This window comes from Dendropsophus ebraccatus, chromosome 6 (assembly GCF_027789765.1).
Source record: "Dendropsophus ebraccatus isolate aDenEbr1 chromosome 6, aDenEbr1.pat, whole genome shotgun sequence".
Lineage (NCBI taxonomy): Eukaryota > Metazoa > Chordata > Amphibia > Anura > Hylidae > Dendropsophus > Dendropsophus ebraccatus.
Window position 1 is genome coordinate 32,430,952 of NC_091459.1, and position 16,566 is coordinate 32,447,517.

Genomic DNA, 16,566 nt, shown 5'->3' on the forward strand with positions numbered 1-16,566 from the left:
CAACCAAATCCATTCCTATTGCTTTGAGAAGAAATTAATTTGTTTTGCAGTTCTGCCCCATTCTGCCTGTAGAGCATATAGATCAAGCTGTTAGCAGACTTATGCATTACTTACCAAATAACCCACGTGCTGAGGTTAACTGCGATGCAGTGAGGCTCATTTTGCGGCGATCGGAAATGTTTCAAAGAGTGTTGACATTCAGAGGTAGCGCTACAGCCCTATGTATAAAACAAAAAGTGTATTATAAGTAATGCTGCCCATCCAGTATGCAGCCATATATGATTGTAGAGGTGGGATTCCCAACCTGTGGCATGCATGTATTTCTCTGTACAGCCTGATCTGTTTTGGGGTCAGCAGCATGCTAGTCCCTGCCTTGCTCCCAAACTCACAGAAACACCTCAGAATCTCACACTAGATTGGTAGAGCACCAGCATAGGCTTGTCATGGCCCTGCACTGATGTGGTCCATGCCATTATTATTGTGTAGCCTTTCCTCTAAAAGGTGTAAAATAAAAAGAGCTGTACTTGCCTGTCTAGGCTCCCCCAGCCTTGTCTGTGGAATCTCCCACTCACTGAAGCCGCAGCTGACACTTCATATCTCTGTAGAGATAGGCCGCTTAGCCAATCACTGGCAAAGACAGGACAGCGATGCGGCCAGTGATTGGCTGAGCGGCCTTTCACTTCAGAGATGGGTTTAGAAGAGGCGGAGGCAGCTGCAGTGAACGGGGAATCCCAGAAACAAGCCAGGAAGACACTGGGGGAGCGTAGACAGGTAAGCATGTCTTTATTATTTTATTTACCCTCGCATCACTATTACACAGAGCAATGTAGTAGTTGTAGAAATCTTTGCCAGCATCTATATATGACGTATACATATTTAACAGAAACAAGGTCAATAATTGGAAGTGCCAAGGAGCAATATAAATAGAACTGACTGGAAGATATGAGAAGTTTTAACAAGGGGAAGGAGCTCACATCTTATAAATAAGCTCCTATCATGTTTCATGTAGCGCTCTTCATTTCCTGTCTATGTAAAGAGAAATATACCTCTCCTCACACAGTGAGCTGGGATGTACTGTAGTCACTGTCTCTGTGCTGAGCCACCTATTCAATTCTACATACAAAACTACATACAGACGACAGATTGGCCAGGAGTGGTGCTAGAAACGCTTCTTGTCCGATAATTGGCACATTTAAAAAAAAGACATTGATCAGCCGAGGAGCAAAAAAACAGGAGATATGCGGCTGACAGCGAAGGGAAACTGACAGCACAGACAGCGCTGCTATGGGTTCTGGCCCTGTTAGCTCCTATCCCACTCTCCAGCTGCTGCTGTGTCTTCAAACAGCATGTAGATACAGCGGCTGGAGGATGGGACAGGAGCTGAAAGTGCTGGATCACATAGCAGCTGATGTCAAGTATACACTGCTTGTGTCACCTGGAAACGGACAGCACAGACATATGCATATCTGTGCTGTCAGTTTCCATGGCCCCATGAACGACAGAAGGATCGTTTGTGCACCCCGGCTGCTCGATTAAATGTGCTGCGGAAAGGCACTTGCAAATGAGCGCAAATCTCGTAGATCGGTGCTCGTTTGCGACCCCTGATATTCTGCGACACTACTGAGAGATTATGACTTCAGTCAGGTAAGTTAATGCCATAGAAAATTTATTTATTTGGTGCAAATCACCAAATATACCAAGATCTCCATCCTACCTGTCCTGAATAGTGACCACTATGTGCGTATATTCACCTGATGGCCGCATTTAAGGCACAGCCAAACATCAACCGGAGGAGCAAACTCTCCATCCGTCATCCTCCTCTCCTTCATGCATTCTGTGCATGTGGACCACACATTCTGAGACACCGCTTTCTTGACCTGAATCACATCTACAGCTTGACTCACATGATGGCAGGTAAGACCTGTGGGGGAAAAAGAGGAATTCTACAGAGCCTTGCACCAAGAGCCATTAGGCCTTATATATTATCATACATACAAACAGTAAGAGCACTGCTGCATATTATTGATGCAAAAGGGCCAGGGGTATGTCCACCACAAATAGCAAATTTGACTAGTGCATTGTTAAGAAGTTGTATCCACTTCCCAGCTGTTAAGAAGTTGTATTCACTTGTTTACTGATAGCAAACTAATATCTTAAAAATGGCAAAGAATTGAAACAAAGTATATAAGAATGGGACAGCTTTTTTTAGAAGATATTGTTAAAGTAGTATAGAAAGTGTTGTACTCTTTCCAGTCTGACACAGTGCTCTCTGCTGCCACCTCTGTCCTTGACAGAGCATCATGTCAGCCTGGAAAGAATACACAATTTCCTGCAGGACATACAGCAGCAGAGATTTTTAAATAGAAGTAATTTTCAAGTCTGTATAAGGGTAAAAACCCACACACCGTATACGCAGCGTATTTACTCCTGCTATACGCAGCAGATTAGATCTAAATAACTGAACACAGCATCAAATCTGCACCATCAAATCTGCTGCAGATCTGCTGCGTATACAGTGTGTGTGTTTGTACCCTAACTGACATCAGTTGATATAAAAATAATTTTTTCCTCCGGGTATGTTTACATGTACCCGATGGCAGCCAGAGTTAGCTTATACAATTGAGAACTGCAGAAGGGAACTAGACTTGCCACTATGTAAATTTTCAAGTACAGGTGCTGTGTGCAATTCCCAGATGAGCTCTAATGCGGGCGCATCCGTGCGTGCCCTCATCAGAACTTTCCACTGTACATAATGGAGCGTGAGGCCGGAGCCGCTCTCTCCATAGTGTGCACTGACAGGGTTTTCTACGGCCGGTATTCATTAAAGGGAACCAATCACCTCCAAAATGCATATATAGCTTTTTAAATGTGCTGTTAGAGCCCACAGAACACTTTCCATACATGTTTCTATATACTCCCTGCCTCCCCCGTGTAATCCATAAAGTAACTTTATAAAACTGGCGCCCGGTATGTAAGTTACATCAGGTAGTCACCTGGGCGGTGTTCGGCTAGATGGTAGTCACAGTCAGTCCGGGTCCCCTGGGTGTTCTTCGGTGTTAATCACGCCTACGTTTTTACGCCGACGCGCATGCACAGTACAGCCGCTCCCATTCTGGCTGTACTGCGCCTGTGCAGAATAGCCTTGAACTCCGGCTCACACTGAGTTTGAGGCTATTCTGCACAGGCGCAGTACAGCCTGAATGGAAGCGGCTGTACTGCGCATGTGCTGCAGCGTAAGAACGTAGGTGCGCTGATTTCGCGCCCGGCGCGCTCCCGAGTGACGTCGCAGCTACTGGGTAATTTGAATCACGCCCAGAGGGGCGTGATTACCACCGAAGAACGCCCAGGGGACCCGGACTGACTGTGACTACCATCTAGCCGAACACCGCCCAGGTGACAACCTGATGTAATTTACATACCGGGCGCCAGTTTTATAAAGTTACTTTATGGATTACATGGGGGAGGCAGGGAGTATATAGAAACATGTATGGAAAGTGTGCTGTGGGCTCTAACAGCACATTTAAAAAGCTATATATGCATTTTGGAGGTGATTGGTTCCCTTTAAATAGCAGCCGCAGAAAACTGACATGTCAGTTTCTCGCGGCGCCGCGTCTTCTGAGATGGTGTAAATGTCACAAGATCACACTTACACTAATGTCAGAGCTCTCTGTATCGTGCTCCACTGAGAAATGGGTGATGGAACTCTTGATAGTCTATACTATCAATAGGAATACCAAAACCAATGGCATACATTAATTTTGAACAGGAATAAGCTAAACCACATCCATCAATTGATTTACCCTGGAATACTTTGTTAGTATAGACAGAAAATGATCAGAAAATCAATGTACAGTATTGAACTTTGACCATACCAATAATGTCATCTGAGGAGTCTTCATCAGGGGGACGACTGGTCCACCTACTCCTCCTCGTCTTTTCAGCACCTCCCAGTGATGACGGCCCTTTTACTTTCATCTGCAGCTGCAAAACAGAAGAAGGAGCTTTACATTTAAAATTATTATCATGTGTTCATATATAAAGCAATATGTACACAGTTACTGTGAAAATGCACTACTGACTGAGACGGGACAGCTCCCCGATCAGTGACGGGCTGTGAATGCCAGACAAGTCCGTCTCAGTCGGGGACTGAAGATGACACTGGACAGCGTGGATAGCCTGTCTGTTGTGTTGTCCTCAAGGGCAGCAACATAGTAAAATGTAATGTGAGCAGAATACTCCTTAAACCCCAGACAGACTGCCCTTCTGTCTACACAGGAAACCAAGTAGTAGACTGGTGGCCTGCGTGATGATCACGTTACTCAGCTGAAATAAGGGCTCAAAGTGACTCAATCTACCCCTTCAAATGCCCAGGGGCATTCCTAATGATGAAGAGGGGAGGGAGGAGGGACGGAGAGGCGGTGCAAACCTAGGGCACAGACACTCTAGGCCACACCTATTTGACACAGGGTTTAAAAGTTGTTTTTTAGGACAATAACTGCATAACCTGCCAAACGGACCCAGGACAGATCTTGGATTGAAAGCAGCTATGCTACAGTACAAGTTCTGGGGGGGGGGGTCAGATTGTGGGTACAGAGTCGCTTCAACATGTATTGACTCAACTGAGCTGCTCCAATCTGCCTTTTAATGGTAGAAACACAGGTCGCACCGCAGTTACTGATTTGCTGGGCAGGACCTCCGGGAGCTTCAGATGCAGCTGGAGCATGGATCGGGTAAATTATGTTCCCGGTGGCAGGGGGTTATGACAATCTCGCTGCGAGTATGTAATCACATTGTAACTGACAGGAAAGGTATCCGCTGTCAGAGAACTCGCAGCGTGAAATCTGCTGCGAATATGGTATGTGTGAATCTAGCCTAAATATTCCTACGAACGCGCCTTCGCTGCCCATGTAAAAGTGTCAGGGATCAGCCCAGGAGCGGAAAAACACCCTTTACTTGGCTGATCACATATTGTGCCGCGTTAAAATCTATGGCTATTGGCCGCACCTTTCCCGGTGTACACAGGGGACGTGTGGCAGCCAGCAATATATTTAAATGGACGCACAAACTACGCAAGGATCGTTAGTGCGGCCCGGCAGTGTGACTGATTGTTCTTTCTGAAGGCAATGCAAATAAGCGCTGATCTTCCTCTCTATTTTCTTCCCCTGATAATACGCTCTCCCTGCTCTGATGATGATGATGGTGGTGTCCTGTCATTGGCCTCTGTAGGATCAGATGGTCATCAGCACCAAGGGCAGTAAATACCATTACTGGAGCAGATTGGAGGGCAGGCATTGGATGGGTGAGTAAGCTCTAGTTTAATATTTTGCTCACATAACACCCTGTGTAGACAGGTTTCTAATCACATGGGGATACCCCTTTAATGTATATGGCTACTGAGCTCTGCATATTGTAGCAGCACAAGCCCACCATTGCTCAATGGGAAAGCAGTGTACAGGGACCCCAGTCTTATGACCACAACTACAGCACAAACTACAAGCAATGAACAACATGAAGAGCAGACACAGCAGCTTTGTTACCTGCATCCTGCACCCAGTGCGCCCACATAACCTCTGCTGCTCCAGTGACAGGAAGGACGCGTCTGTCACAGGGCACCGTGCACACTGGGAACGCACCTCACACTCAGAATGCAGGTGGTAGCCTCTAGTGACACGTGACTACAGGCTGTCTGGGCACACCGCGTCTGTTTCCAGCACTGGACACTCGTACACCTCTGCTACCCACGTGTCCTCCTGGGGAAGTGCCTGAGAACGCAGCAATCACACAGCAGCTACGGAAGCCCGGAGGTGCCGAATTCCTCCGCTGAATATAGCTTTGACATTTGCAGGCAGGGATAGCATACCGTTGGTATAAGGTGTGTGTGGGGCCCGTGCGCTCTCCCGGGTTGGGTCTATGGTGGGACACATGTATAGTGACTGGCTCCCGGCTGGGGTTATAGTGTGCCGCCATTTCCGGGTCTCTCCCCTCCCTCTATAACAGGACGTTTCCGCCCGCTGCTCGGTGGAGGTGACCCTGGAGGCCGGGACGATGGCTGCTTGGCTCGGGCGGCTGTGGAGGGCAGCAAGTGCCGGCGGTGCTGTGTACAGAGCGGGCACCGTGCAGAGGGTGGCAGCAGCGAGCCAGGGTGAGAGCTCCGGGGCAACTGCTTGTATGGAGACCATTGCCTGTCCCCCATGGTGTACAGGGAGTGCCAGGCTGTGCCCCCCCCTAATACATGGTGTACAGGGAGTGCCAGGCTGTGCCCCCTAATACATGGTGTACAGGGGGTGCCAGGCTGTGCCCCCCCCCTAATACATGGTGTACAGGGAGTGCCAGGCTGTGCCCCCCCCTAATACATGGTGTACAGGGGGTGCCAGGCTGTGCCCCCCCCTAATACATGGTATACAGGGGGTGCCAGGCTGTGCCCCCCCCTAATACATGGTGTACAGGGAGTGCCAGGCTGTGCCCCCCCCTAATACATGGTGTACAGGGGGTGCCAGGCTGTGCCCCCCCCCCCTAATACATGGTATACAGGGGGTGCCAGGCTGTGCCCCCCCCTAATACATGGTGTACAGGGGGTGCCAGGCTGTGCCCCCCCCCTAATACATGGTGTACAGGGAGTGCCAGGCTGTGCCCCCCCCTAATACATGGTGTACAGGGAGTGCCAGGCTGTGCCCCCCCCCTAATACATGGTGTACAGGGGGTGCCAGGCTGTGTGCCCCTAATACATGGTATACAGGGAGTGCTAGGCTGTGCCCCCCCTAATACATGGTGTACAGGGGGTGCCAGGCTGTGCCCCCCCCCCCCTAATACATGGTATACAGGGATTGCTAGGCTGTGCCCCCCCCTAATACATGGTGTACAGGGAGTGCCAGGCTGTGCCCCCCCTAATACATGGTATACAGGGGGTGCCAGGCTGTGCCCCCCCCCAATACATGGTGTACAGGGAGTGCCAGGCTGTGTGCCCCTAATACATGGTGTACAGGGAGTGCCAGGCTGTGCCCCCCCCTAATACATGGTGTACAGGGAGTGCCAGGCTGTGCCCCCCCTAATACATGGTGTACAGGGGGTGCCAGGCTGTGCCGCCCCCCAATACATGGTGTACAGGGGGTGCCAGGCTGTGCCCCCCCCCCTAATACATGGTATACAGGGAGTGCTAGGCTGTGCCCCCCCCCCCCTAATACATGGTGTACAGGGAGTGCCAGGCTGTGCCCCCCCCTAATACATGGTATACAGGGGGTGCCAGGCTGTGCCCCCCCCAATACATGGTGTACAGGGAGTGCCAGGCTGTGTGCCCCTAATACATGGTATACAGGGGGTGCCAGGCTGTGCCCCCGTAATATATGGTATACAGCTGTTCCTCCTAATAAATGGTATGAAGTCAAAAGTTGTGGCATTACACGTTACTAAGGAATTGGCAGAGGGACCATAGCAGAGAATGGGACCATAAAACAATTATTCAGTGTGCAATTCTGTAAGGTCCATGCACTGTAAGGAGTGCTCTGGTGAAATGATTTTTCTTTTAAATCAACTGGTGTCAGAAAGTTATATAGATTTGTTATTTACTTCTTTTAAAAAATTTCAAGTCTCCCAGTACTGATTAGCTGCTGTATTTCCTGCAGGACGTGGTGTATTCTTTCCAGTCTGACAGTGCTCTATGCCGCCACCTCTGTCCATGACAGGAACTGTCCAGAGGTTTTCTATGGGGATTTGCTATGGACAGAGGTGGCGGCAGAGAACACTGTGTCAGATTGAAAAGACTACAGCACTTTCTGTAAGACATGCAGTAGCTGATAAGTATTGGAAGACTTGAGATTTTTTTTTTTAATATAAGCAAATTACAAAGCTATATAACTTTAAATTCCTAATTTTTTATTTTTTATTTTTTGCTGGAGCACTTTAATACTGGACCATAACTAACGAGAAATGCTGTAAAGTAAAAATAAGTTTTATGACAAAAAATTATGTATGATATTTTGCTTAGTAAAGGCCAAATTAGAAGGCCCGATGTGTGGTTAGTCAATCTGCTAGATTGGTGCTGGCTTACCAAGCCCTATTACATGGCTCAGTACTCATGCAGGCAGGGCGGCACTGGCATCGCTAGCAGTCCTTGCTTTGATCAGCTATTGGCCTGGCATCACCTATTACAGTGAGTGATGTGCAGCCGATGGCCAATGATTTTTTGACATGTTGAGAGACAGTGACGAGCCAACAAGGAAGCGTTTGTTCACTGATCTGCTGATCGCTGTCTCTATTACATGGGGAGATATCTGCCTGATTCAGCGGATAATCGCTCAGTGTAATGCGGCCTAAACTTCATGTTGGCTACAGAGTCATGGTTTAGGACCCATAGCCCATGTTATGGTTAAAGCAAACGTACTAGTTCTCTTAGCATCAGTGTCGGCACAGATATCTCGGTGGTGGGGTCCATATTTCAAAACGCCGCCCATTTCCCATAATCAACGTTGGTTTCTTCATGTGCACTTCAGCCCACTCTATGGAGTGGAGATGCCCCAGTGCCCCCAGTGTAGCGATATCCCCTCTGCTTGGTGATGTAGGCAGACTTGATGGTGGTGCGTCACTGAGGGAAGGGGATATTGTTACACTGGGGGTGCCGCTGAATAGAACGAGCCGATGTGTACATGAAGAAAACAGCACTGATGGCGGGAGCCAGGCCAGACCAATGGGGGAGATTTATCAAATATGGTGTAAAGTGAAACTGGCTCAGTTGCCCCTAGCAACCAATCAGATTCCACCTTTCATTTTCCAAAGAGTCTGTGAGGAATGAAAGGTGGAATCTGATTGGTTGCTAGGGGCAACAGAGCCAGTTTCACTTTACACCATGTTTGATAAATCTCCCCCTTTCTCTTTAAATAAATTGCTGTACACAGGAACACACAATGTTCTATTTATAGGTAGCCTCAGGCTAAGGTAAGTGCAGCATTGGGCTAGCGTAAAATAACATCTACATATCTATCTATATTATAAAAGCATGGGTCATGTGGCACATACCACTTTTAACCAGTCTCTGCTTGCAATGCAATGTACACTATTAACAACACCCCTCTGATATGTATCCTTCAGCCAACAACAAAGAGATCAAGTCCAGTCTCCAATAAGGCTAGGTTCACGCTACGTTTTTGATGCGTGTGTGCGCATCGGTTTTGATTCATTTTTCCATTGAATTCCATTTTTTTTTTTAAAAAAAAAGGATCAAATACGTTTTTGTGTACAATAAAAAAAGGATCAGTTTTTATAATGGAATTCAATGGAGAAACTGATCAAAACCGATGCACACATGTATCCGTTTTTTCCATTTTTTTTTTTTTTTTTTTTGTTAAAAAAACTGATTGCAAAACCGTAGTGTGAACCCAGCCTAATTTATCTATTCTTTATGGGGAGCTGTATGACACTGTACTAAAGTCCAGATGGGCAATATCCACGGCACCACCTTCATCCAGCACTTTTGTGACATAGTCGACGAAACCATTGAGATTAGTCTGATGTGATCGGCCCGCAGTAAAGCCATGCTGGTTTTGTATTTGGTTTGCTTGTGTTATAACTGAACACATACAAATCTTTTGTGCCTTTTTATCCTAGTCTTGAGTCGACAATGGCTTGTTGTCCGCAGCTTCTCTGCCAGCTATGGAACATCGGTCAATTATGAAGAACTGAAAGACTTGCTGAAGAAGGATGGAGTTGTACTCATAGATGTTCGAGAGCCATGGGAAATCAAGGAATATGGAATTATTAAGGGATCAATTCACATCCCATGTAAGTATTTGAAAGGGAATCAGTCTGTTCATATCATGCTCAGAGCTGCAAACATGGTCAGATAGCACTCCATTGCACTGATATGTATATCAACTATTTTGATATGTATCACCATACAGTATATTAACGTATATGCTTTTTTTTTTTTTTTATATTATTATCGTTTACTTAGTTGGGGATCTAGTGTCTGCACTTCAAATGACACCAAAGGATTTTGAGGAGAAATATAAGATGAAGTTGCCAGAGAAATCCAACACCTTAGTCTTTTCCTGTCTAGCAGGTATTCGAAGTGGCAAAGCTTTAGATGTAGCCACATCACTTGGTTATGATAGGTAAGTCCTTGTTCAGTTAAAAAAATAAAAAATAAATCTGTGAAATTATAAAAAGTGTCGCTATATGATCCCAGCCTTGAAGAAACTTGATAACCCTTATGTATCTGTGGTCCAGGGAAAGCTAGGACCAGTTGCATGGCACCCATTGATATCAGTGGTGTGTCTGTGTAGCACATGGATGCACTGTTTTCTGTAGGAGAAGACGTATTTACTGCAATGCTTTCCACCCTGCCTAATAGCAGTATGATTTCTCTTAGCCAGTTTGTAGCATGATGATATGTATAAACATTTTGGCATGTTTATGGCTTCTGCATAGAGAGATATTGCATCCTTTACAAGCGAATAGCTGTTTTACCTTAGGGGTGCTAACACACATGACCGATGCGCAGCACATCTGCAGCAGATTTGATGGTGCAGATTTGATGCTGTGTTCAGTTATTTACATCAAATCTGCACCATTGAAATGAATTAAAGGGGTAGTGCGGTCTAAAGGATTTTTTCACTAATTAAAACACACATTACAAAGTTATACAACATTGTAATGTGTGTTATTTAAGTGAATAGCCCCCTTCCCCATGTTTCCCCCTCTGCCAATAATTTCCCTTTTAGATGGCATTTAAGAGTTTCTTGCTCTTCTTAGTGATTTTTTTTTTTATATATTTTTTTTATGTTATGAAGTTATTAAAATATATGTATATATTTTTTTTTCTTTTTAGAGTTCATAACTACTCCGGAGGTTATCAGGATTGGGCAAAGCATGAGTTGCCAGGAAAACAATAATTAACTCTTTCACGTCAGCCATGTCCGCAATATCAATATGAACTATATCTTACAGCATACGATTGTTACAGAAAGACAATGTGAAATACTCCTCAGGGTATATTGTTCATCCTTCTTCCATCCACAAAAACAGGAATGTTTAAGAAAAAGAGAAATATTTTCCCAACTGGCATCCTTCTCCATTTTTGGTCATAACATGGTCAGAAAATCTGACTTTATAAAAATAGCTTCTATTTAGAATATTTAGAAATCCATTATACATATAGTGGGAGCTATATATTTACCACCAGGAATAGCATGAGATCCACTAAACTTCCATCTCCTCTATTATTATTATTTTTTTATGCTACTATAACACAGCTTGTGATCATCACATGTACCAGTCTCCATTCTCTGGAAGTAAGGAATGAATTATATAACCAGAAGACCCATTTGAGGCTGATATCCAGCATAGTGTTTTTCAGACTAGATGTTTGCTGGAAGTCAGCATATATTTTTCTACCTCGCCATTGTCTATATTTGGAGGGGGGGGGGTTTCAATTGGAAAAGATGGCTAAAAAAAAAATACAGCCAGAATTGCATTTACTAAAACACACCGCGGGGGAGGGGTGTAGATAAAAAACAAACCAAAAAAAAAGTACAACTGTCTGTCTTTTTGTTTTGTTTTTTGTTCTGTTTTGTGTTTGGTTTTCTAAAGAAACAAAAAAACAATCCTAGCACTTATTTTGTAAAATGCCGACTGGAGAAGATGGATGCAGCTATTGGCGTTTTGCAAAAGGGATCTTAATGTAATTTCAATACATCTCATTTTTAATTCTGAAGTAACAGTAGACTCACACAGGACGGATCCGCAGTGGATTTTACGCTTTTTTTTTTGGATTTTGTGCAGTGAAATCCGCTGAGGATCCCAAACTGTCTTTTTTAATGAGGTTACTTACTTGCAGCAGGATTGTCATCCTTCTGAAAGTCTGTAAATGCATGCTGCTGCCGCCCGCTGCTTAATTTACCTGGTCCGCACTTCAGCTGCATCTGTAGCTCACATAGGTCCCGCTCAGCCAATCAGTGCACGGCCCGAACTTGCAGCGTGAAATCCGCTGCAGAACCGTCCTGTGTGAGTCTACCCTATGAGGAAATATTATGCTTCTTTTTCCTTCTCAATCCACTTCTGACTCTGGGTGAAAAAACTGAATGACAAACTGCAACATACAATAAGGTCGCCCTAAAATTAGAGACGAGCGCAACTGGAGCATGGTTGAGTCCGATCGTTCGGTGTCTGAAAAAGTTGGATGCAGTCCTAGGTAGTCCTGGAAAACATGGATATAGCTATAGGCCATAGGCTATATCCTCCAGGACCCCCTATGGCTGCATGCTCCAGTATTCAAATGCCGAGTGATTGGACTCGACCATGCTCCATCTCTACTTAAAATGTGCTCTATATTACATTGGACCAGACTGTGGCATAGTTGCACCAATGATATATACCTCTTCTTTCAGTGTTTAGTTATGACTTTTTTCATTCCACTTTAAATGAAGAATGTTCTAAATAAACTTTTTGTAGCCGCATTCTCACAGTAACAGATTTTTCCAGGTTTTACCTGTCTGTTTAAAACTTTCTTGTTATTTGTGTATACACATGCTGCCGTATTATAGGCCAGGACAGGTTGATGAATCGCTATTGCTATTATTTTAGTTGCTTTACTTCTCTTTATTCTATTTGTAACAAAAATATGTTAAATGTTCACAGCTGTCTTTTCTGCTATACTGTACAATCATAATAAAAATAAAATGTGACTCTCTACTCCTGGATCAATATATGAAGCATTATTATACTTGAATTGGAATAATTTCTTTATTTAACAAAGTACCAAACTAGGCTGGAGTATCACCGGCTATATTACGGTGGCCATAGACCTTTAGTAACTGATGGTTGAACGATCGTTCGGCCATCGGTTAACATGTCCATATTGCCCATTCACAGGAACATTTGGCACGGCTGAGCGATCCTGTGCTTACTATGGGGACGGGTTAAACCGCAGCCAGAGAGCTCTGGATGCGGCTTATCTTTCCCAGAACAAAGGGGTCAGGCAGTTGTTGTTTTTTTTTTTTTTTTTGCTTCCATCTCATCCGACCCCCTATCTTCACCTATATCAACTCTTGGCGGTCAGGGGGACCTTTAGGAACTCGTCCGGCATTCTACCATAGGTGGGGACAGAATTGATCATTTTCCCAATGATATTTAACAAATCTATTGAAAATTCAGAACCATATAAACTTAATATTTAAACTAATATATTTAGCTGTGCATCAACATTCCTCAGCATTAAAATTGCAATACCAAGAAGGAAAATCACAGTACTTATGGATATGATAATGAGAAAAAAAATTGAAACAATATATTAACAAAAAAATCTCAATTTATTCAATATTGAGTATGAAAGCCATGCACAGAAATACACACATGTCTTGGCATGCTATTAATGAGGTTATTAAAGGGGCACAGCTACTTTCTTGCAAAAACAGCCCCACCCTGTGTTTGTGTTATTACAAGTCAGTGCAATTCACTTCAATGGAACTGAGCTGTAAGACCACACCGATACTGGGGACAAGAGTGGTGCTATCTTTAGAAAAAGAGACCCTGTTTTTCTAAGCTTGGACCCTTTAAAATGGGTATTCCATCAAAATTATATATTTTCTTAACATTTCTTTCACAATGTTATATAACTTTTTTTTACATTGACTGACAGTAGTAAGGGGCAACACTGTCCCTCTGCTGCCACCATTGGCTGTTTTGGGAACTGCAGGGCTGTGCAAGAGCTGGTCCCAGGGCATTCACGCATTCTGCAATTATACTCTGTGCACAGGCAATGTGCTACAGACCAGAATTATTTGGAACTCATTGCATCACGATCTGAAACTGTTTAAATCTTTGTGCTACTGTACAGCATTATCATTACAGTAGCGCAATGATTTAAACGGTTTCGGAGCTCCCAGCACCATCATGAATGATGATGATGGTGGGAGCTCCAAACTCCATTCCGTAGCACATAGGGGGAGATTTATCAAGCATAGTGTAAAGTAAAACTGTCTCAGTTGCCCCTAGCAACCAATCAGATTCCATCTTTTATTCTTCACAGGCTCTATGGAAAATGAAAGGTGGAATCTGATTGGTTGCTAGGGGCAACTGAGCCAGTTTCACTTTACACCATGTTTGATAAATCTTCCCCATAGTCCGTATTTACAAATTGTGTATGAATGTGTGAATGCCCCTGAAGTCAATGGAGCCCGACTCCTATCAGTCAGATCAGGCAGCCACCCATCCAGTAAAGTGACACGTACACCTGCTTGCTTCCTCTGGTTATAACTCAACATTGCAGAGCATCTCTGGACATGGAGCGCTCTTAAAGGAGAACTCTGGTGTTATACTTTTTTTTTTTTTTCTTAATAAACACACATTACGAAGTTATAGAACTTTGTAAAGTATGTTAATTAGCTATCTGGCCCCGATTTCCCCCCCCCCCCCCCCTCCATGTGATGCGACCCAGCCAGTGAAAGGGCCTTTTCTCTCCCATTCACTTCACTGGAAGCCGGAAGTGCGGGAGATCCAAAGATGGTGACCGGAGCTGATGAGGATGCAGCCGGCGGGAAATTCACTCAGCCATCCTCACCAGAAGGATGGTGAGTATGAAATGTATGTGTGTCAGTGTTTTGTTTGTTTTTAATAAAGTTGGTATTTATAGCAGTGACGCTTTAATGAAATCTTCCTTTAAGGACAACTCCGGCGAAAAATTTTTTTGGCTTATTTAACACACATTACAAAGTTATATAACTTTGTAATGTGGTTAAATACCCGGTCTGGCCCCCTTCCCCCACTTTCCGACTCCCGACCCCCCACCCCGGAAGTTAAAGAATGTATACATCACGGTCGTCACGGTCCTCTTCTCTGGTGTCGGGTGACGTCAGAGCTGGGGGGCGATCCGGGTCTTCTTCCTCTTTGGCGTCTTCATTGAGAGTGAATGGAAGAGAAAAGGCTGCTGGTGCACATGCGCACCAGCAGCCTTTTCATTGGCTGGAGCGCATCACATGGCTTCCAGCTTGCTCAGCCCTGATTGGCTGAGCTTGCTGGAAGCCATGTGATGCGCTCCAGCCAATGAAAAGGCTGCCGGTGCGCAAGCGCACTGGCAGCCTTTTCTCTCTCATGGACCCGGAAGCAAGAGACATCGCTGGACGGCGGATGCAGGTGACGGTGAGGCGGACGGCGGGCGAATGGAGTGGCGATCGTCACCGGAGGGATGGTGAGTATGGTGTCTGTGTGTGTCTGTTGTTTTTTTTTTTTTTGGGGGGGGGGGGGGGTCCTTTAAACTCCCATTTGCCATCTGATCTTGTATATTCTTGGAAAAGCATAGATTTCTACATTTCTGGGGCTATCGTCCCTTTAAAGACGTTTTCAGGTAATGCTTAGATTATTTTATTAACTAATCTTAACAAAACTTTCTGATATGTTTCACTTCCTCACCATTAGAGATAAACAAAAACGATTCGATAGAGTAGGTGTTCCATCAAATACTGCCGTATTCGAAAGATTCAAATTCAATCGAGTAGTGTGGCGAATACGTGGGAAACATTTGCAAGCCCTCCCATCGCAGTTGGCGCTTTTTTTAATCCAATCACCATGCAGGGAGGCTGTGAGGGACCCTGGGAGTACACACGCAGCGCGAAAACTGCGTCTACCCTCATTGGATGGCTGAACCACATGACCTCGAATCTTAAATAATTGGTTCCTGCCTCTTGACCACAGATGCGCTTTCAACCTAGTCAGGGAAAGATCTTGCAGCAGGGAGAGAGAGATTTTAATAGCGTTTTGGTTAGGCAGGCTTACTACAGAACCCAAAAGTCCTTTTCAGGGCTAATATCCAGCGAAAAAGTCATCTCTGGATCCAAATCTCTTCTCAGTGCTAAGAAATAGATGATATAACAGCAACAGCAGCAGGTGTATTCATTCCAGTACCCTGTGTGTACAAGTGACTTATAGTGTTCCGGGTTTAGCCCACTAAGGGCACGTTATACATATTGCTCCAGTAGCCCACTAAGGGCACTTGATATATACTGTTCCAGTAGCCCAGTAAAAGGCACGTGATATATACTGTTTCAGTAACGTTAGTACAGCATGACGCGTGATACGCACAAATAACATGACGTTCTACGGACGCACATTGGAATCATGTATGTAATGCTGCGCAAGAAATATTAAGAAAATGTGTGAACATTGCTGTAAACGTTCACAAATATTTTTTCCTTCGCAACTGCGGACAATGGCATTATACTGCGATTTTGGGGTGTTGGGTGCACCCAGGCATGCTCCCCCTAATGTCCCAGTGCGATGCCCTGACCCGTGAGGGTCACTTCGCAGTGCAGGTGTTGTGAGCGGGCAGGAACCGGGGCAGCTGCAGGGTATAGGCTTGTCACAGTATAGGGCCTGAGGATGGCACAGCTGAGGGACCGGTCTGCAGATACTGCGGTAGAATTGCTACTGGGCATGCGATTCTTCGCTGTACCTAGTCAGGGCACCAGTAAACGGACACCAATGCCAGGGTTCAGTAACAGCGGTGGTTACACTTTTATTGTAACTTAGGTAACTGGTAGCAACAGTCTCTTCCGGATGCAGCCGGGTATATAGCAGACTTAT

At 45.1% G+C, this 16,566-nt stretch overlaps 2 protein-coding genes across 5 annotated transcripts in view; one reads left to right on the plus strand and one right to left on the minus strand.

The window, feature by feature from the left end:
* The window catches only part of USP45 (ubiquitin specific peptidase 45), a 90,833-nt gene extending 84,845 nt beyond the window's left edge, over positions 1–5,988 (minus strand). For 2 of the 4 annotated variants that reach the window (XM_069974760.1, XM_069974758.1), the window contains exons 1-4: positions 5,538–5,988; positions 3,873–3,981; positions 1,752–1,921; positions 115–218 (exon numbers count right to left, since the gene is read on the minus strand). In XM_069974760.1, the coding sequence (XP_069830861.1) occupies positions 115–218; positions 1,752–1,921; positions 3,873–3,981; positions 5,538–5,543 (389 nt within the window). In that variant the 5' untranslated portion in view covers positions 5,544–5,988. The remainder of the gene's footprint in view (positions 1–114; positions 219–1,751; positions 1,922–3,872; positions 3,982–5,537) is intronic. The other 2 variants (XM_069974759.1, XM_069974761.1) reach the window with 2 other exon arrangements.
* LOC138795535 (thiosulfate sulfurtransferase/rhodanese-like domain-containing protein 3) lies at positions 5,879–11,744 on the plus strand. The gene is made up of 4 exons (XM_069974763.1): positions 5,879–6,142; positions 9,598–9,771; positions 9,944–10,103; positions 10,820–11,744. Exons 1-4 carry the CDS (start codon positions 6,046–6,048, stop codon positions 10,881–10,883), a joined length of 495 nt encoding a protein of 164 aa, XP_069830864.1. The 5' UTR covers positions 5,879–6,045; the 3' UTR covers positions 10,884–11,744.
* Positions 11,745–16,566: the final 4,822 nt, after the last annotated feature.

What these genes read in the sequence shown, in the direction of transcription:
- LOC138795535 (XM_069974763.1), top strand. Translation starts at nt 6,046, where the DNA reads ATGGCTGCTTGGCTCGGGCGGCTGTGGAGGGCAGCAAGTGCCGGCGGT. An exon ending in GGGATCAATTCACATCCCAT is followed by an intron (nt 9,772 to 9,943) that starts GTAAGTATTTGA and finishes TCGTTTACTTAG; the next exon opens with TTGGGGATCTAGTGTCTGCA. An exon ending in ACATCACTTGGTTATGATAG is followed by an intron (nt 10,104 to 10,819) that starts GTAAGTCCTTGT and finishes TTTTCTTTTTAG; the next exon opens with AGTTCATAACTACTCCGGAG.